Source organism: Alligator mississippiensis, chromosome 1 (assembly GCF_030867095.1).
Source record: "Alligator mississippiensis isolate rAllMis1 chromosome 1, rAllMis1, whole genome shotgun sequence".
In the NCBI taxonomy this organism is placed as follows: Eukaryota; Metazoa; Chordata; order Crocodylia; family Alligatoridae; genus Alligator; species Alligator mississippiensis.
This window is the reverse complement of record NC_081824.1, coordinates 59,604,393-59,624,941: the sequence shown is the minus strand read 5'-3', so window position 1 is coordinate 59,624,941 and position 20,549 is coordinate 59,604,393. Positions and strand designations below refer to the sequence as shown.

At 43.4% G+C, this 20,549-nt stretch overlaps 1 protein-coding gene across 4 annotated transcripts in view; it reads right to left on the bottom strand.

The window, feature by feature from the left end:
* The window catches only part of ADGRB3 (adhesion G protein-coupled receptor B3), a 733,084-nt gene that overhangs the window by 375,396 nt on the left and 337,139 nt on the right, over positions 1 to 20,549 (bottom strand). For all 4 annotated transcript variants that reach the window (XM_059730831.1, XM_059730825.1, XM_059730832.1 and 1 more), the window contains one exon: positions 11,943 to 12,137. In XM_059730831.1, the coding sequence (XP_059586814.1) occupies positions 11,943 to 12,137 (195 nt within the window). The remainder of the gene's footprint in view (positions 1 to 11,942; positions 12,138 to 20,549) is intronic.

Genomic DNA, 20,549 nt, shown 5'->3' with positions numbered 1-20,549 from the left:
CTCCGTAGATCCTTTTGCGCGCAGGGAAGAGGGATACGTCGAGGATTGTGCTCGGTGACGGGGAGAAGCTAGAGGCTGAAAAGACCCCTGTTGCCTTCTTTGAATACGCTGGGTCCAATAGGCTCTGCAGCACTTAAGTGCTTCACAAAACATGAAGCCCTCCTCTTGCTCTTTTTCTCTCTCCAGATGGTTGTGGAGTCCTCCAACTTGGGCAGAAACCACTCAAGCCTCTTATACGGCTAGCAAGCCAATCGTTAGCTGCCACGTGGGAATATTTTAACACAAGCCAATAATGGGGCTCGAATTTTAATACAAATGGCGGGAACTCCTTGCAACGTGCATTTCTATGCTGCAAAGAAGAAATGCACCCTGCAAAGGAAGCTCCAAAATGGTGGGAAAATAATTCAGTGGTGCCAAAGCACACACAAAAACAAAATCACACCCTTGGGTTGTGACAGGACCTACAGATAAATAGCCATCTGGGGGACAGTGATCACCAAATAATAGAATTCTTCATAAGACATCGAGTGGGTAAGGTAACTAGTAGGGTGAAACTGCTAGACTTTAGGAAAGCTGATTTCAATGAACTCAGGTGATTAGTCAAGGACAAACTCCAGAGTAGGAGTTTTGAAGTGATGGGAGCCCAAGAAGGGTGGCTGTGTCTTAAGGAAATGATCCTTCGGGCACAAAGGGAGACAATCCCGATGCGAGGAAAAAGAGGGAAAGGGGCCAGGAGGCTTCCTTGGCTGACCAGAGAAATCCAGGGCAGCCTACGGGCCAAAAGGGGAGCACATAAAAAGTGGAAACAGGGAGAGATCACCAAAGAGGAGTATACCTCCTCTGCTCGCGCTTGTAGGGAGGTAGTTAGACGGGCCAAAGCTACCATGGAGCTGAGGATGGCATCCCAAGTAAAGGATAACAAGAAATTGTTTTTTAGATATATAGGGAGTAAAAGGAAGGCCCAGGGAGGAATAGGACCCCTACTAAATGGGCAGAAGCAATTGGTGACGGACAGCGGGGACAAGGCTGAACTCCTCAACAAGTTCTTTGCCTCAGTGTTCCTAAGAGAGGGGCAAGACAAGTCTCACTGGGATTGTAGAGAGGCAGCAGCAAGGCACCAGACTTCCATGCGTAGACCCTGAGGTGGTGCAGAGTCACTTGGAAGAACTGGATCCCTTTAAGTTGGCAGGCCCGGATGAGCTCCATCCGAGGGTACTGAAGGCACTGGCCAACATCATTGCACAGCCACTCGTGGCGCACGGGCCAAGTCCCGGAGGACTGGAAAAGGGCCAATGTGGTCCCCATTTTCAAGAAGGGGAGGAAGGAGGACCCGGGCAACTATAGGCCAGTCAGTCTCACCTCCATCCTTGGTAAAGTCTTTGAAAAAATTATCAAGGCTCACATTTGCGAGAGCCCTGCAGGACAAATTATGCCGAGGGGAAACCAGCACGGGTTTGTAGCAGGCAGATCATGTCTGACTAATCTAGTCTTTTTTTATGACCAGGTAACAAAACACCTGGACACAGGAATAGGGATAGACGTCGTTTACTTAGACTTCAGGAAGGCCTCTGATACGGTATCCCACCCCATACTGGTGAACAAGTTAAGAGGCTGTGACTTGGATGATTACACAGTCCGGTGGGTGGCGAATTGGCTAGAGGGTCGCACCCAGAGAGTCGTGGTGGATGGGTCGGTTTCGACCTGGAAGGGTGTGGGCAGTGGGGTCCCGCAGGGCTCGGTCCTTGGACCGACACTCTTCAATGTCTTCATCAGTGACTTGGACGAGGGAGTGAAGTGTACTCTGTCCAAGTTTGCGGATGACACAAAGCTATGGGGAGAAGTGGACATGCCTAAGGGCAGGGACCAGCTGCAAGCAGACCTGGATAGGTTGGACAAGTGGGCAGAAAACAACAGGATGCAGTTCAACAAGGAGAAATGCAAAGTGCTGTGCCTAGGGAGGAAAAATGTCCCGCACACCTACTGCCTACGAAATGATCTGCTGGGTGGCACGGAAGTGGAAAGGGATCTTGGAGTCCTAGTGGAGTTCAAGATAAACATGAGTCGGCAGTGTGACGAAGCCATCAGAAAAGCTAATGGCACTTTATCGTGCATCAGCAGATGCATGATGAATAGATCCAAAGAGGTGATACTTCCCCTCTAACGGGCGCTGGTCAGACCGCAGTTGGAGTACTGCGTGCAGTTCTGGGCACTGCACTTCAAGAGGGATGCGGATAACCTGGAGAGGGTCCAGAGAAGGGCCACTTGTATGATTAAGGGCTTGCAGGCCAAGCCCTATGAGGAAAGACTAGAGAACCTGGACCTTTTCAGCCTCCACAAGAGAAGGTTGAGAGGCGACCTTGTGGCTGCCTATAAGTTCATCACGGGGGCACAGAAGGGAATTGGTGAGGTTTTATTCACCAAGGTGCCCCCGGGGGTTACAAGAAATAATGGCCACAAGCTAGCAGAGAGCAGATTTAGACTGGACATTAGGAAGAACTTCTTCACAGTTAGAGTGGCCAGGGTCTGGAACGGGCTCCCAAGGGAGGTGGTGCTCTCCCCTACCCTGGGGGTCTTCAAGAGGAGGTTGGATATGCATCTGGCTGGGGTCATCTAGACCCAGCACTCTTTCTTGCCTATGCAGGGGGTCAGACTCGATGATCTATTGAGGTCCCTTCCGACCCTAACATCTATGAATCTATGAATCTATGGCCAGGAATGCAGCCTAGCAGCATGTAGAGCAGAGCACAGCAGATAAGTCTGTGGAGAGAAGGGGCATGGAGGGCAGATCGAGGACCCCATAGTAAAGGAAGGAGTGGGGCAAGGGGCAGGGGCAGGAGCTTGGGTGAATGGGACCCAGGGCCAGGGTGGGTTGTGGGATATAGGCACGGGCGGCTCATCCAGGGCACAGGGTGGGAGGCTCCCCACCACTGCGGGCACCTCCAGGAGGAGCATGGGAGGCATGTGCCCCCTAGATATGTGCATGGGCTGGAGGTGGGCTGCCTGCTGCAGGTTGTGGCTCTGCACCCCGCTGTCTTTGCTCTGGGAGTCACTTGATGCCATGTTGTGCCTCCTGCCACTGAGCAGGCAGGGGATGTGACATGGCCAGCAGGCATCTCCCAGGGCAAAGGCAGCAGGGCGCAGTGCCCCAGCCCACAGTGGGGAGCCCACCTCTGCCCTGTGCACAAATCCACAGCCTGCCTCTGCCCCCCATGCCTCCCCTGGGATGCGTGCAGCAGTGAGGAGCTGCACCCCCCGCTTGCACTCCTCAACAAGCCTCCAGCAGGTCTGTTCTGTGACCTACCCTGGCCCTGGGTCCCCATTCATCCCTACCCCTTCCACCCTCCTTCCCTCACCATGGGGGCCTGGATCTGTCCCCTCCACCCCTTCTCTTCCCTACATCCCTTTCCTCCACAGACTTACCTGTATGGTACTGTGTCTGTATGTGCATGTCTGTGTGTGTCTGTCCCTCACTCCCAAGCCACAGCGCCACCATCCCTGCTGCTGCCCCTTCACTCCTAACCCAATGTACCCCTTATCCTGCCAGGGCAATGGGGGACCCCACTCCACACACACACACACACACACACACACACACGTGCAGCTGCCTACACCTTCACAAATCCCCCCATGACACTCCATCCCCACCCCCAAACCATGCAAAGTACCTGCAAAATTTTGCATAATTTTGAGTTTTTCCACACATAATTTTCAGTTTTTAGCTGTGTGATTAAAATTGCGATTAATTGCAACTAATATTTGTAATCACGCAACTAATCATGATCCAATTTTTAAATTGTTTGACAGCCCTAATTTAGAGCAAAAAAAAAATCCTGTTAATTAGATCCAAATAGCCCTAAGCAGTCACTGTTCCGTCTGCCTGTCCCAGTGAAATTGGAGACACATACACACACATGTCTGCATTAGTTAACATACCACATGCCTAGGGTCCATGGGGCTGGGGTCCCTGCTGTGGGAGATGGGAGGGAGGGAGGGGGATATCTCCTGCTTGAGCATCAAGCGGGGGGGCAGGGGGAAGCCAGGCATACCCTGTTGTGCTTGCAAGTCTCTGCCGGTGCTCCGGCCAGGGAACAGATGGGAGGGGCCAGCCCTGCTGTGGAACAGAGGGCCCTGCCCAGTAGGCCTATGTGAATAGGAAAGTATTCAATTTGGATTCAGATTTGGCTGAATCAGAGGACAGTGAGTTGATTCGGATCACTGTCCTGAATCAATTTGGCCAAATCAACTTTGGAAGATTCAGTGCTGATTCAGAAAGATTTGGTGATTCAGATCGGCCAGGGAGAGGCAGGCACAGCCGGGTGGCTGCATGTCCTCCCACAGCTCCTCTGGCTGTGCCTGCCTCTCCCTGGGTGGGGGGAGCCACAGGAGAAGCCCCATGGCTGCTCTGCCTGACCCCATCCCATGCCTGGCCCCAGCTTCCCAGCACTTAAAAAAAAAAAGAAAAAAAAAGTCCCATCTCACTGGCTGCAGCAGTGATTGGGGCCTCTTGGCACTGGTGGCAAAGCCCACCCATGCAGCACAGGGCAGTGAGGGGCGGCAGGTATCGACCCCTCCACCTGGTACCTGCATGGCAGCTGCCCCATGGCGATGTGCAATGCAGTTCGGCAGGACATTGCACGCTGTCTAGGAGCAGGGGCCACTGTGGCTGAGTGCTGCGGGGTAGGGAGCTGGGGAATTGAAGCGGGAGCTGGAGAATCAAACTGAGGGCTGGAGAATTGAACAAAATGAAACACTGTCCCTTCAAAACAGTGAACCGGAAGTCAAAACAAAACGGTGCTGTTTTGCACAACCCTACTGCCCAGATGTACCTTCTCTCTGTGACAGCCCTAGATGGGTAGATATAGAATTGAATGGGGGGCGGGTATTTTGTTTGCCTCGCCTACATTGTTCTTATCTGCTGTTGCTGTGTATCAATAACATTTGCCTATTATTGAACGGAAAAGTTGTGGTCGATCTGAGGGTTTGGATCCGCCTGGAACAAGGTATTTGGATCATAAATCCAGTGCCGACAGTACATCTGTTCTTTTTCTAGGCCCATACTGTTTCCATGCCCTGTATGTGGTAGCTCTGGACCCTGAGATGTGCAGGGATTTTCAGACAGGTAAAACCAGTCCATGTGATTGAAAGAGAGGAGCTGTAATGTATTTTTCTGACTAGATTATGAAAAAATATGAACCAAGAATCTAATGCTGGTTCTAAAAGGCCTAAAAGTATTTCTGCAATTCTCTTGGTCTCAATAGATAAAGTATATATATGAGAAAGCATTTTACAGGACACAGATACAGGTACAATTCTAACCACTGGAAAATGTTTGATTTACCAGGAGAACTAAATTCTGAAGAGGTAATAGAAATACAAAATCTAATGGTCCCACAGCTGCTAGATGTACTTATGGAAGCTCTGGTCCCTCATTTCCTGTTAGTGGTACTTAGATACTACAGTAGTGGGCATTGTAGAAAATAGCATGATAGAAAGAGACAAATTCGGAGATCCATAATTTCCATCCAGTCCTTTCTCTGACTCACTCTGCTTACAGTCAGGATTGGTAAGCTATGGTTTCTTAATTTAATTTCCTTCCTTTCAAATGTTTTCTTACTGTAAATATAATGACTCTAATTCTCTGTTCCAATACAGACGTTCTGAGCCAATCTGTAAGCTTAAAGCTGCTGTAAATCTTATTATGCAGTTAGGCAAGAATTGCCCTGTGCACTGGAACTAAGGGAAAGCATTGAGTTTGGATCTGGGCTTGGATTCCAAAAAGGGAGTATGTCCTGAGGGAATGGGCTGGGGCAACCCAGCTGATCAATGGCTGGTCTAGTTGTTCCCCTAAACCATAAGTAGCCAGGCATAAGCTAAACAGCACTAGGCTGTTATAACATGCAGGAGACAAACCTAGTTCCCAGCCAACAGCAATATCAAGGAACCATAACACTGGCTTATAATAACTGTTGGACCACCCTGTTTAATGATAGCCCAGAGAATACGTCAATTAGATTTAATCTAGGTCTAAGCTAATATTCTGAATTGTTGTTTTAAAATTCATGCACATTTATTTACAAGTTTAATTCCCTCTTACTAAATATTTTTATTTACAAGTAATAACACAGTTGCCATCTGTTGTGTTCCAGTGCTCATTCATAATAGTATATGTTCAAATATTCCCCACGTGAAAAGAGTCCTTGCTTCTGGTGTAATTACTGTCCCCCTTTTTGCTATTCATCAGTGTGCTGCATTTTTCAGTCACTGATCCAGAATCCCATCCTATGTTGTTATACTGTCTCCTGCATGCTTATTGTTCAACTTGACACTGTGTGTGAGCAACTCAATTGTTGCAAAAATTTTTTCTTAAAATATGCAAAGAGAATAAGGTCTTTACAATGAATAACTTGGCACCAATGCTGCATATTTAACAAGCCCTGTATTGAGCTTACTATATTGTCTGCCTAAATAAATAGATCATTCCATACAACATCTGAAGTTGCAGCATTTTAGTTTTGTGTAAGTATGTTAAAATCTTGTAATTTCCTTGCATTCCTTTCATTATTCCCCTCATCATCTAAACTCAATAGATCATATTCATTTCAGCATCTACCTTTATCAATATTAGCACTGTCAGCAGATAAAAGAGTGAAAATCAAAAGAATGTAATACATGCATGTACATACTTTAGAGCCTTCTTCATTTTAAGATTTAATTTATTTGATAGTCTGGAAGATGACAATGATCTAAGGACAAATCATAGTAGCTTTTTATTGAGAAATACATATTTTAAAGTATAGAACTACCAGGATTCATAAGCTACTGTTCTGAAATTTAGCAAAATGCTAAATTATGACTTTCTGAGTATTTAGATCTCATTTTATGTAGATAAAATAAAAATAAATTAACATGTATGCATGTGAGTTTTAAGGTTTACTTTGAGTTACTTTGTGTTCCAAGAAGAAGGACTACTGGGAAGAGATGGGGTCCACCTGACAAAGACAGGAAATAATGTTTGCACCTACAGGTTTGCTAACCTAGTGAGAAAGTCTTTATACTAGGTTTACTAGGGGATGAAGAGAGAAGCCAAAAAGGAAATAAAGAGCCATGGGACCTGGATAAAATGTAGTAAAGGGAAGAAACAGTTGAAATCTTAGCAATGCTGTCAATGAGAAGACAGCATAATCAGTGAGATACCTGAAAGGTTTATGTACTAACACAAGAAGCACTGGGAATAAACAGGAAGAATTGGAAGTCCTCGTACAACTGAGGAATTATGATGTAATTTGGATAATGGAGATATGGTGGCATAGTTCACATGACTAGAGTATGGTCAAGGATGGTCACAGCTTATTCAAGAAGTATAGGAAGGGAAAAAAGAAGGGGGTCCTGACCTATATATAAAGGAGATGCACATATATCCTAAGGTGCAGTATGAAGTGAAAGGTCAGCCTACTGAAAGGCCTCTGAGAAGAGGTCAGAGGGGAAAGCACCAAGGGAGATGCCATGATGGCAACCATATCAGGAAGAAGAGGTGAATGAGGCCTTCTTTAAAAAACTGACAGAAGCTTCCAAATTGCAGGGCCTGGTTCCCATAGAAGACTTCAGTTATCAGGACATCTGCTTGGAAGGCAGTGCACAAGCAGTCCAGCAAATTCTTGAAGTGTGTTGCAGATAATTTTTTGCTAAAGATGGTAGACAGGTCAACAAGCAGAGAAGCTCTTATCAACTTGCTGCTCAGAAAGAAGGACTTGATTGAGAATGTGAAGGTGGAAGCTAATTTGGGTGACCCTGGACACGTCTACACGTGCTGTTGTTATTGCGCTATCATTTAGTATTGCACTGGTAGCACATGGTTATTATTAGCTGCTACATCACCATAGCTACATGCTATAGTGAGGGAGCACATTGCTAAGGCAACATAGCAGCAGTGTCATGGTTTTTGCCCACGAATGCTATGTCACATGTAAACATGCCGAATGACAACAAAGTTGAAGATCTAAGGGGAGAGAAGAAGAAGACAATAAAGAAACTGGACTTCTGAAATGCAGACTTAACAGCTATTTAGCAAGATCCCCTGGGAGGCAAGTCTCAGGGAAAAAGGAGTCCAGGAGCACTGGCTGCCTCCATTAATGATGCCCTACTGAGAACTGAGGAGGAACTTATCTTGATACAACAGAAGAATGAGAATTGCAACAGGAGATCAGTCTGGCTAGGCAGCAGTGTCTCCAATGAGTTGAAACTCAAACAGGAATCTTGCAAAAAGTAAAAATGTGGTCATGGTACTAGGGAAGAGTATTTGAGTATCACACGGAGGATCACATTCAGGAAGAATATTAGGAAAGCCAAAGCATATTTGAGAGGCAGCTGGCAAGAGATATAAAAGGCATTTTACAAGCATGTCAAAAGTAAGACAGCAAAGATAGAGATGGAGTCAAGCAGCCTAGAATAGCAGCAGAACAGGTTAGGGGTTACTTAAAGAATCTAGATTTCAAGTCGCCAGGGTCAGATAGGATTGGACAAGGTCAAATATAGTGCCCATCTTTAAGAAAGTAAAGAAGGAGGATCCAGGGAACTACAGACAAGTCTGACCTCAATACCTGGAAAGATCATGGGGTATGTCCTCAAAGATCATTGAGACTATCAAAGAAATTAAATTGTGAAGTACCAAGAGGAGAACAAGGTGATCAGAAACAACCAGTATAGATTCACCAAGCAAATCATGCCAAACCAACATGATTCCCTTCTATCATAAGGTAACAGGTTCTGTGGATGCAGGACAAGCAATAGATGTGATACACCTTCATTTTAGCAAGGCTTTTCACATTGTCTTCCATAGCATTTTCCATAACAAGCTAAAGAAAAGAAGAGTAGATGAAAGTACTGTAAGGGTGGTACATAACTGGTTGGATCATCGTGCTCAACAAATATGCTCAACATGATCATCAATGTTTGTTGGAAAGAGGTATCAAGTGGGAATCCTCAGGGGTCTGTTCCGGATCCAGTATTGTTTAATATCTTTATTAATGATTTGAATTATAGGATTGAGTTCATGCTTAGCAGATTTGTGAATGGCATCAAGTTGGAAGGACTTGCCGGCACTCTGGAGAGCAAAGCTAAGATCCAGAATCATCTGGATAGACTGGGAAAATTGTCCACAATCAACCAGATTAAATTCAGTAAGGAGAAATGCAAAGGCCTGCACTTAAGATGGAATAACTGAATACACAAATACAGACTGGAGGTGGGGGGTGTGACTGACTAGGCTGTAGTACTTCAGAAAAGGACCTGGGGGTTACAGTAGACCATAAGCTGAATATGAGCCAACAGCATGGTTTTGTTGCAAAAAAGGCCATCTGTGTACTAGGTTGTATCAACAGGACTGTCACTAGCAGATCAAGGGAAGTGATTCTTCCACTCTGTTCAGCACTGGTGAGGCTTCATCTGGAGTACAGTTTTGGGCCCACCACACTTCAAGAAATATGTGGACAGATTGGGAAGGGTCCAGTGCAGAGCAACTTGGAAGCATGACTTACGAGAAAAGGCTGAAAGAACTAGGGTTTTTTAGTCTGGAGACAAGAAGAATAAGAGAGGATTTGATAACAGTCTACAAATATCTGAAGACAGTTATAGAGAGAATGGAGATGAGCTTTCCTTTGTGGCTATAGGGGACAGGACTAGGAACAGTGGCCTCAAGATACAGCAGAGGAAATTTAGGTTAGAGATTAGGAAGTACTTTCTTACTGTAAGGGTGGTCAAAGATTGGAACAGGCTTCTTAGAGTAGTTATAGAATCTCCATTCCTGGACATTTTCAATAGTAGGCTGGACAAACACTTGGCTGAGATGGTTTACTGATGGATGATCCTTCCTTCAGCAGGGGTCTGGACTAGATGGGGTCTGTTCCAGTCCAACTTTCCTATGATTCTATAACTTACTGAATTTCACATTTTTAACTTAGCATCTTTTTCAAAAGAGGATTTTAAAATGAGTTTACAGTAGCTTTACACTCTATTTCCACTGGAATTCTGTGGGTTTTTTCCTTAAAAAAAATCAGTAATTATTTCCCCCAGGTTAATGTGATATTAATTGTTTTTTCCAGCTGGTTCAGGCAGAATTCTAATGAGAATTTAAGAGACAATTCTGGCAGGGAAGAAGGTTGGGAGCAGACAGAACTCAGATCTATATTCAGTCTGTGTATCAGGAAGAAGAGGTGAACCTACTCCAGGCTACTACATTCATGAACTGAATTGCTGGTGGCAACCACTCTCAAGACTAGTTCTCACAAAGTTTTTTGTAGCTCCCCCAAAACTTGAAAAACTAAAGCAAAACTGTCCTGTCAAATTGTTTAGTATTAGGGTTTGCAACCTACAGCACATGGATCTGGGTTATGAAGATGTCATCCAGCTTGTGGCAGAGTTTCCCTTGTCAATCTTATGGCTCCTGCACCCCTCATGGGAGACCTTGCTGCAGTGTGGCCAGCAGCCAAGGGATTTTTATAGCACCCTACCTGGCCCAGTTCTGCCAGTGACAGGAGTTGGCAGCAGTTGGTGACAGGGAGTGCATGGTGTCAGCACTTGCAGTAGTAGGTACCAGAGACTGGTTGCTGCACTGATGCCTCCCCACACTATAATGGTCTCTCTCATGTGGTAGGGGTCAGCGAGGCTAATGAGGAGACTGGACAAGCCTATGTCAGAGATGTGTCAGGGAGGGAAATACAGGGGAAGGGGGAAAATCACCTGTTGGGGTGGTATTCATGGTCTGCTGTTAAAAGGTTGCTTACTGCTGTTTTACAGCATGAAAGATTTGTTGTAAAGAACTCCATGTTTTAGGAGCAAACCTTTCTAAAATTACTGAAAGCCTTGCTCCCACAAAAAAGGAGGATGCAAACCTGATATTTCTAGCTCAGTTTCTACATCCTATTTTAATCAAACTAATTCCCTAGAAATGTGGCCATAAATGTCTGAATTGGCTGAGGGTCACATATGAAACAAATTAGGTTGATTAATTTAACTTGGGAAATGTGTGTGTTCAAAAGAGAGAGAGAGAGAGAGATAGAGAGAGAGAGAGAGAGTGAGTGAGTGAATTAGAAACATAATGGAGAGCCTGTCAAAATCTTAACTCCAGGGAAATTCTGACTAAAATATACCCATCCATCTATATTTATTCACATTTCCTACCTTTATATTTGCATAAAACATTAATAAGAATTCTGTACATTAAATTACTTTATTATTAATTTATGAACAATCATAAAACCCACCATTTAATAAGTGATGCACTACTGCATTTTATCTTAGCCTCCTTTTTTAAAATATACCTGCATACTTAGAAAAGTGCACATAAAATCCTAAATATAGACAAAATACTACTTGATCCTGGCATCCTGACAAACAGTCACTTTTTAGGGACACTATACACTGAGACAGGCAGCACATCATACAGAAAAAACCCTGGTGTTCATGGCACAGGCACCATTGTCCTATGGCATAAGAAAAGTTAACTGACCATGCAAAATACAAAACTGACATGACCTGTATTATATGTACTTATACACTCTTTCAATAAGCTCTACATTTTTGAACTGCAGAAGCAATGCCTGAATTAATTAGGTTTCTAAAAATCATGGGTAGATTTTTAATTGAAAGGAACTAGAACAAACAAAACTGTAGAGTTGAGTGATGTTAAAAGAATAGGGAATGCAAAGTTCTTAGAATAATCTTTATGTAAAAAGACTCATACTTTTGATGCTCTGTTATTCTTAGACATTTGCTATACTAAATGTAGCGGTGTCCTTTTGCTCCAATACACTTCATTTTATTCCTAAGTAATGTGCAAGTGTTACACTTAATAAGGACATTTAACTTTACAGGGTAAATAGATGACAATGAATGCTGAATAAAATTGTAAGCGGAATAATTACCTTGCTGTACAGTATTTCTCTTACCTGGACACCATCAGATGCAGGAATGTAACTTGCCCTTTTAAACGTGTCTGTAACATTTCTGAGGATTTCCACAGAAATAAGAAGATCCCCTGCATAAAAGTTTTTCCTCTGAGTTAAATCCAACAGAGTCTTTGTGACCTGGGACATTCCATCACCAGCCAGCATCCTTTGTCCCTTGGCAAGGTGCTCTTTAATCTGTGACAATCAGAAGAGTGAAAGTAAATATCAGAACCTACTTTACTGCACCTAAAAATCTCTGAACCAAAATAAACATAACACATTCTAAGGAGTTTTAGGAATCCATGGGTCAGCTGTGCAATTATAAAGAAATCTTATTTTAAAGAATGACATAAAATGACTTTACAACAGGATATGGTAATTAATGCACAATTTATCATAGAGTTATAAAGTTTAATGATAAAATGGATCATAAATCAATGAATCTTATTTCTATTATTTCATTCATTTACCCCTACATTAAATCTGATAACTTCTCAACAACTGTTCTCATACAAATATGTTGGATTGGGTTGCAAACACAGCCTGCTGTCCACAGTATTGTGAACATACAGTCTTTTTCCAGAAAAAGCAGCTGTAAAGCCATTGTGTTTAATACAGAAACCAAATTTACATAATCATAGTAAATTAGGGTTAGAAGGAACCTCAGGAGGTCATCTACTCCAACCCCTTGCTCAAAGCAGGACAATTCCCAAGAGGAGCTGTACAGGAGAAAGGGCCAAATTAGTCCAGGCTGCCTTCTTAAAATAAGTTTAAAATAATGTAGGATATTCTTTCCTATCCCAGTCCACTTGTGTTGGCCAATTTGAAAATGAAGGGACATGAACCACTCATTGATCCTCTTGTTCACTTTAAGTAAATTGGCATCCCTGAAATCTTGCAATAATAGTCATGCTTAGGAAGTGTGAAGAAATACGAACAAGAATCAAGGAGCAGAAGGCTTATTTTTAACTTATCTCCACCTGCAGTTCTATGCCAGGCCACTGACAAATATAGCTTGTGATAGGGATGCAGAGGAAAGAAATGTCTTTTGTCAGAAGGGAACTGTTTGTCAAAGTGAACTTGTGGATTTCAATAATTCCTGAACCCCAACTCAGTATATAAGTAGGATGTAAAGCATATCACAAGGGCAAATGTCATAATGCCAGCATACGCTGAAAAAAGAATGAAGAGGTTTAAGAAACCTGCTCTTTGTTGCATATAAATGTATAAATGTCTCTGCATCAAAGTTCACCAGACAGACCTTCATTCTAACCAAAGTAGCTACAGAGGCAACTCTATAGCCAGCAGCCATACTGTGTGGCATCATCTCTGAAAATGTACTTTCACCTCTGTTTTATCTTGGCCTGGTTTTCAACATCCAAAGAGAAGGATGACTGATATGATGTGGTGATGCTTTTATTTTTTGCTTTTGTTTAATTACAAAAAAGTAACACAAATTCAGTATCTTAAAATCTCTACATTTTAAGGAAAACAAATAAGAACGTAAGAACACCCTGATATATAATATTTAAGAATTTTTATTAATATGACTATAACATATTTGGGCTCTATCCTCAGCTGCTGTGGGATAGACTATATATAATTAACAAAGGGTGAGGGTGTGAACAAAGTCGGTCTTTCAAACCTAGGACTATATCCCAGCATAATTCAGAGCAGTCACAAGTTGCTCCAAGGTGTATCTAGATGTTTACACCTCTATGGAGCATCAGAAGCAGCTACCTGGCACCTAAGGGTTGTCCCTACTGAGAGAATCCTCAAGGATTTCTATTTGCTAGGTACCCAGCTGCTGTAACCAGAACAGGGTGAGGATCCAGTCTTATACAGTTTTATCCAGTTAACTACATTAGCAAAAAGATAAAAGCATTATTATTCAATTTCAACAAACAACTGTTTGTAAGATTAATTTAAGCAAATTACTTCTTTAGACAGATATTTCAGCAGAATGCCTCCTTCAGTGTTCAGAGAAAAGAAAAGGGAAATTATGTGATAAACTTGTTTACAGAATTCATTTTCAGTGATTTCCGTCAGATTTAAGAGTTGACTTTTAAAGCAATCTTGTAAAAATAGTATAGAATGAATAGGGGAGAGAAAGGAGACTCTTTAGATTAGCATCTCTAATCTCGGGAGCTCAGGAAATCTGGGTTGTATTTATTACTGAGGTAAATAAATCATTGCTCTTGGAGAAAGTGATCTGCTGGGGAAGAGTCAGCATGGTTTTTGTAAAGGGAAATCCTGCCTCACCAATCTGGTGGAGTTCTCTGAGGGTACTAACAAGGACATGGAAAAGGGAGACCCGATTGACATACTATATTTGGCCTTTCAAAAACCTTCCAACAAGGTCCCCATCAAAGGCTATTAAAAACCTGTGTTGGCAAGGAATTGACGGGAAGGTTCTTTTGTGGACCGAGAGCTGGTTAAGAGATAGGAAGAATATGAGGGCTAAATGGCCACTTTCCAGAATGAAGGGAGATCAAAAATGGGGTCTTGAAGGGATATATGCTGGGCCCAATTTTGTTCAACATTTTCACTAACAACCTGGAAAGGGGATGCATGGTGAAATCTCCAAATTTGCAGATGATACCAAATTATTCTGAGTATCAAGTCCCAAGCTGTTGGAGAGGAGCTGCAGAAAGATCTAATCAATCCAAGTAAGTGGGCAAAAAATGGCAGATGAACTTTAATGTTGACAAGTGCAAAGTAATGCACCTGAAGAAAAATAACCTCAACTATATGTATACAATACTGGGTTCTGAACTATTATGACTCATGGAAGAAACCTTAGCGTCATTGTAGAAAGTTATCTAAAAAGGTCATCTCAATGTGCAGCAGTGATTAGAAATGCAAAAGGGAATAGAAAGCAAAATCCAGAACATCATCATGCCATTATACAAATCATGGTGTGCCCACATCTTGAATACTGTGTGCAGTTCTGGTCTCTGAATCTCTAAGAGGAGAGGATGTTGTTGAATTGGAAAGGGTACAGAGAAGGGCAACTGAAAAGATCAAGGGTGTAGAACAGTTACGGTACAAAGAGAGACTAAAAAAGCTAAGACTTCAGTATGGAAAGGAGAAACCTGATGGGGGATATGATATAGATCTATAAAATCATCAAGTGAACAGGGAATTGTTATGAACTAAGTCCCAGAAAAACTAGAACTAGGGGGCATCCACTAAAGTTAGTAGGAGACAGGTTTAAAACTACAGAAAGTACTTTTTATGCTATGCATAGTTAACTTATGGAATTCATTGCCACAGGAACATTGTTACGAGGAACAATGGTAATAAGCTGATGGGGAATACGTTTAGGTTGGAGATCAGAAGGCAATATTTTACAGTTAGGGTGGCCAAAATCTGGAACCAACTTCCCAGGGAAGTGGTCCTCGCCCCTACCTTGGGCATATTCAAGAGAAGGTTGGATGATCACCTGTCTGGGGTCTTGTGAACCCAGCGTTCATTCCTGTCTGTGGCAGGGGGTCAGGCTAGATGGTCTGTTCAGGTCCCTCCTGACCCTAGCTACTATGAAACTATGAAAGGAAATGGTAGAGACAGATAACACAGTCAGGTTCACAAAAGGACTAGACAAATTTATGGATGATAGATCTATTAACGACTGTTGAACAGAACAGTTGGAGATTTTTCCTTTGGTATCTTTAAACCAATAATGGCAGATGCCTGAGAGGGTAATGCATATGGGACAGATCACTCTACATCTATCAAGTTCATTGCTCTTCATCTAGCATCTACTTCTGCTACTGTCAGAGAAGGATACTGGGCTAAATGGATATTGGTCTAATCTAGTGTGGCACTTTTTATGTTCTTACATTGAGTGGAAGCACAGACAATCTAGGGCTACCCTTCTTACTGGTGAAGTTCTTAGAACAATGTGGCTATATCCCATGGGTTCTATCCCTGTGATAAATCAAGATGTGTGACAAAATCTACCAGATGCCTAGCCATGTTAGGTATCAGCAGAGGTTAACAGATTGGGTTGAAGAAGGCCAGGGAGATGAATTTTACCTCCTCTGAAACATTTGGAAAGTCACCTCCTTGTCCTTGTGAAAGCTCTCCTTTATTATAATGCCCTTAAAATAGTTGACAGTAGATAGCAAGCTGTTGAGCTGTGACTATTGATCAGCATGTTCTTCAATACTGCATAACCATTTCCTTCCACTCCAGCTTTCATATGATAAATAAATTGAAAATTTTCTGAGAGGACATCCATCTTTTTGTTAATTTTGTACTCTAGCTGACACAGTGATCTCTTGATCCATGACTGGCACTCTTAGTTGCTATTAAAATACAAACAATAAATAAAAATAAGAACAAGAGTTCTTAATGTTTTTGAAAGAGTAAACAGATATAGTGAGGATGTGTTTACACTGAAGAATTCTGCAGCCCTGTAGCAGCATCAGTTGAAGTGCTAATGTTGACCATGTCCTGAGAATAAAGATAGGTGCAGCAGTAGGAGCCTTGACTACAGAAATTTTCCCACAGGCAATGGAATTATAATAAGACCAACGTCTTAAACAGGAGCCAATGTCAGGAGTGGCATCAGTGAAAGAGAAAACAACAATAGAGTAAAACAGTGAAAATGGATGCAAAGAATGTCATTTGGTAAAAAAGGTAAGTCTACGTGGAATAGTAACCACCAGAAGAGAGTAAGAAAATCTATAATGAGCAGCTTCCCCACCACCAATTCCTATTATGCATGCTCGTGTGTTGCTATTTACATCCCTTGATGTAATGTAGTTCTTTGCTGCACCCCTCAGCTAGTTTACCAAAATAAAATGTTGCTACCATTTATATCACCCTTGGATGGAGTGGGGACAGGGAAGAGAGGGCAGGAAGAAGAATGCAAAAGAATGTCTGCAGACGCTGCAGAAAGTAGTACATGATGTAGTGCCATTTCCAGAACTGTACACATTACCATTACCTGCTACCATGCCATTCAGGATCAATTCTGCTGTGTGAGATAACTATGCCCATGTGCTCAATAACGTACGAGTCTTGCAAATACCGTCAAGAGAAAGTAAATGTTAGGCCTGCAGCTCCTACAGAAATCTTTAACTATCACAGGCTAGAACCTCACTTGGTGTGAACTAGCAAAGCACTACTTACTTCAATGGACCTATAAAAATGTACACCACTAGTTATCTTGCCACATAGTACCCACTGCATGGGTACTGAAAGTCCAGAGAGAAGATAAATTATATTCCTCAGAAGCTCATGACAATATGCATTAATATTTCTAACCATCTGCTGGTTATTTCATTCAGGATATATTACATTATACCAGGGTTGGGCAATTATCTGGGCCTGAAGGACACTTAAGGAGTTTTGGTAAGCTATCATGGGCCACCCCACTTCCCCATCATGCCCAACAGCACAGCAAAACTCCCTAAGTGGCCCTCCAGCCCATATAATTGCCCATCCCTGATCTCAGGGCATAGAGGTGAGTGAACAAAGGTTAAAAGAACCTAACCTTTGTTCCCCACTTTTCCTTGCATCCCTTCCCCTAACCTGAGTGCCTGGCACATGACCAGGCCAGGTTGGTGCTGTGCCATGTTCTTGCGCACTGCCTTGGGACACGTGGGCGAAGCTGGTGCAGCCATATGCTGGGGACTAGGGGCAAGGGAAGGGCTGCAGGGAAAAGGGGGCCAGGAGACACAGATTACCTGGGCTTGGCCAGGCCAGTGCCACTGTGTGCTCCCTGCTTCTCCCTGCACTACTGTCCCTCCCCGAGTCCCTGGTGCATAGCCAGGCCAGGACAGTGCCATGCTGTGTTCCTCCACACCACTTTGAGCCATGTGGGTGCCCTGCCTGGCTGTGTGCCAGTGACTCGGGGTCAGGCAGAAGCCAGGCCAGGATTGGGCAGCCACTCCAGCTGCACCCACATGGTGCGGCCTGAAGCAGTGCATTGGAAAAACAGGCCACAGCCTGGCAGAACCCTGATAACCCATGGCTCCTGGTCCTCTTTCCCCTGAACCTCTTCTACCACCAGCAGGGAGAATCTTACTTGATCTTTGACTCACTTCCGGCTGGGGTGCTTGGTCTGCAAAGGGCCAGAAGGTTGGAGCTGCATAGACAGCTTCACTGGGCAGAAGCCTGGTCAGGAGCTCAGCCCCGCCTGCCTTGGAGCATACACTGGGAACTGGGGGGACAGAACAGGGTGGACTAGGCTGGGAGACTGGCTACTGCTACTGCAGCTGGCTATAGCATAGGGAATAGAGAAGGGTAGAAAGTGCTGAAAGTTAGGACAGCCATAGGCCAGATACAATTCTCCTACAACAGAAACAACCGCAGGCTGGGTAGAATCATTTGGCAGGCCAGATTTAGCCCCTGGGTTGTATTTTGCCCACCCCTGAATTATACACTGCCTTCCATTGCCCAAACAAGTTACTCTGGTCATCATTCCAGATCCTTGTAGCATTCTGTGAAGGTCGTTTTTTAGTAGTCTTTCAAGCAGGCTCATTAAAAATAAAGTTTATGAGCCGAGAGATGGTGAAATGAAGCAGCTGTTAAAGTGATACTTTAATTGTCAGCCCTACCTCTAGCAGCATGCATTATATATCTATGTACTTGAAAAATGACTGAAATGTTTAGCTGGACTTTGACTCAGGGTCTCAGCTGTCTATGTCCTCTGATTTGTCAGCATGTATGACACATCTAAAGTCTATACAAATTAATCCTGACAAAGTCGAGTCTTGGCTGCTGGCATCAAATTGACAATTTTATTTATGGTACTGTAATTAATGTAAACCCAAATAGCTATATGCAGTCTGAAAAGCTTGCAAACATCAGCCTCTAGGCAAATTATAAAAGATTTTAAAGCATCATACATTTAAAGAATCAGTAAGAGCAGTTCCACCCTCTATTTTTGTTAAATTTTGCAGTTTGATGGCTTAAGTTAAGATTTTGTCATTACTAATGTTGTCATTGGTCTACTCTGAGATAGGCATAGCAAATAAGTAAAAATAAAAATGAAATAAAATAATTGAAAGAAAAAATATATCTAAGTATCTTTCATTATCTGCAAAGATTTTCCTTTGTATTTCCCCCTCCTAGCTAGCACTAGATACTAAATAATTTAAGAAGAAAACTGTAGAATATTTAAATTGAGAATCTGAGGACCCTTAATAAATATTAAATTATGAATTATCTTCACAACATTTTTGTCATGTAATTATCATTAGTACTATTTAATGGGTACTAGGGATTAAGGATCAGAAAGTTTATAGACTTAATTTGCAACCTTGGCTGTCTAAAGTTAGGCATCTAAATTAAAAGCTTAAAAATGTAGTCCTGGGCACAATTCTGTTGTCATTCTAAGTTGCATAGACCTATTCAATATATCAATGTTTGATTTAGTGTCACCATGGCTAAGATTACATTTATCATGGAACCAGCTGTGACTATATTTGTCCCAGAACAAAAATGTTGCAGTATTCTTGTGTACACACATCAACCTTCTAATCAGGGGTTAGTGACTGTGTGTAACCCGTGTGCTCCGAAGCATGTGTGCTTTTGGCTCCCCCCAACCACACACAGAAGCATCAATCAGGTAAACCGGGAAGAGTGAGGGGAGGAGGTGAGGAGCCAGGCCAGCCGTAGGGGATTGGGAAGGGTTTTTTCACCCTCCCATCCCCGTATAGCTGAGCTGGGTGGGAGCCACACTCCTGAGCCACACGAATAGGCCAGGCAAACAGGCACGTTCCTCAGGGGCCTGACAGACATCAGGACAAGGGGATACCAAGAGCACCCATTGGTGGGCTTAAATGTCTCTGCACTAATGCTAGGAGCAGAAGGAACTTTCACTCCTGCTTGGAAGCAACAACTTCAATCTGGTTGGGCTAACTGAAACCTGGTGGGACCCTACTCATGATTAGGCGGTAGGCATTGAAGGTTATAGGTTGCACAGATGGGATAGGATACAGTAGGGAAGAAAAGGGGGTGGGGTGTAGCTCTCTATGATAAGGAGAAATATACATCTTCTATAATCAAGATGGGATCAGAGAAAGGCCGAATTGAGGTACTGTGGGTTAGGATACAAGGGAGTCGAAGGGAAAGGGACTTGGTAGTGGGAGGCTACTATAGACTGCCACACCAGGAGGATGAGCTAGACCTGGAATTCTCTGGGCAGCTCTAAGAGGCCGTACAGTCAAGAGATATGGTTGTCATGGGTGACCTAAACTACCCTGACTTCTACTGGGAGGATCAGCCAGCCAGAACTAATCATTCATGTGGGTTCTTAACCTGCATACAGGACCTCCACCTAACACAGGAGGTATATGATCCCACTAGGGGGAATGCCTTGCTGGACGTGGTGCTAGCTACAGGGGATGACCTGGTGGGGGATCTGTAGGTACAAGGCAACCTAGGGGATAGAGACTATGAATTGATTGAATTCACTATCTGGTGAAGGGTGGGAAAAGTAACCAGCAGGGCAGAAGTGCTAGACTTCAGAAACACTGACTTCAGGGTGCTTAGGAGATTACTTAGTGAGGCATTAAAGGTCAAGAGCATTGACAAAATGGGGGTCCACGAAGGATGATCATTCCTCAAGGAAGCGATCCTTCGGGTGCAGAA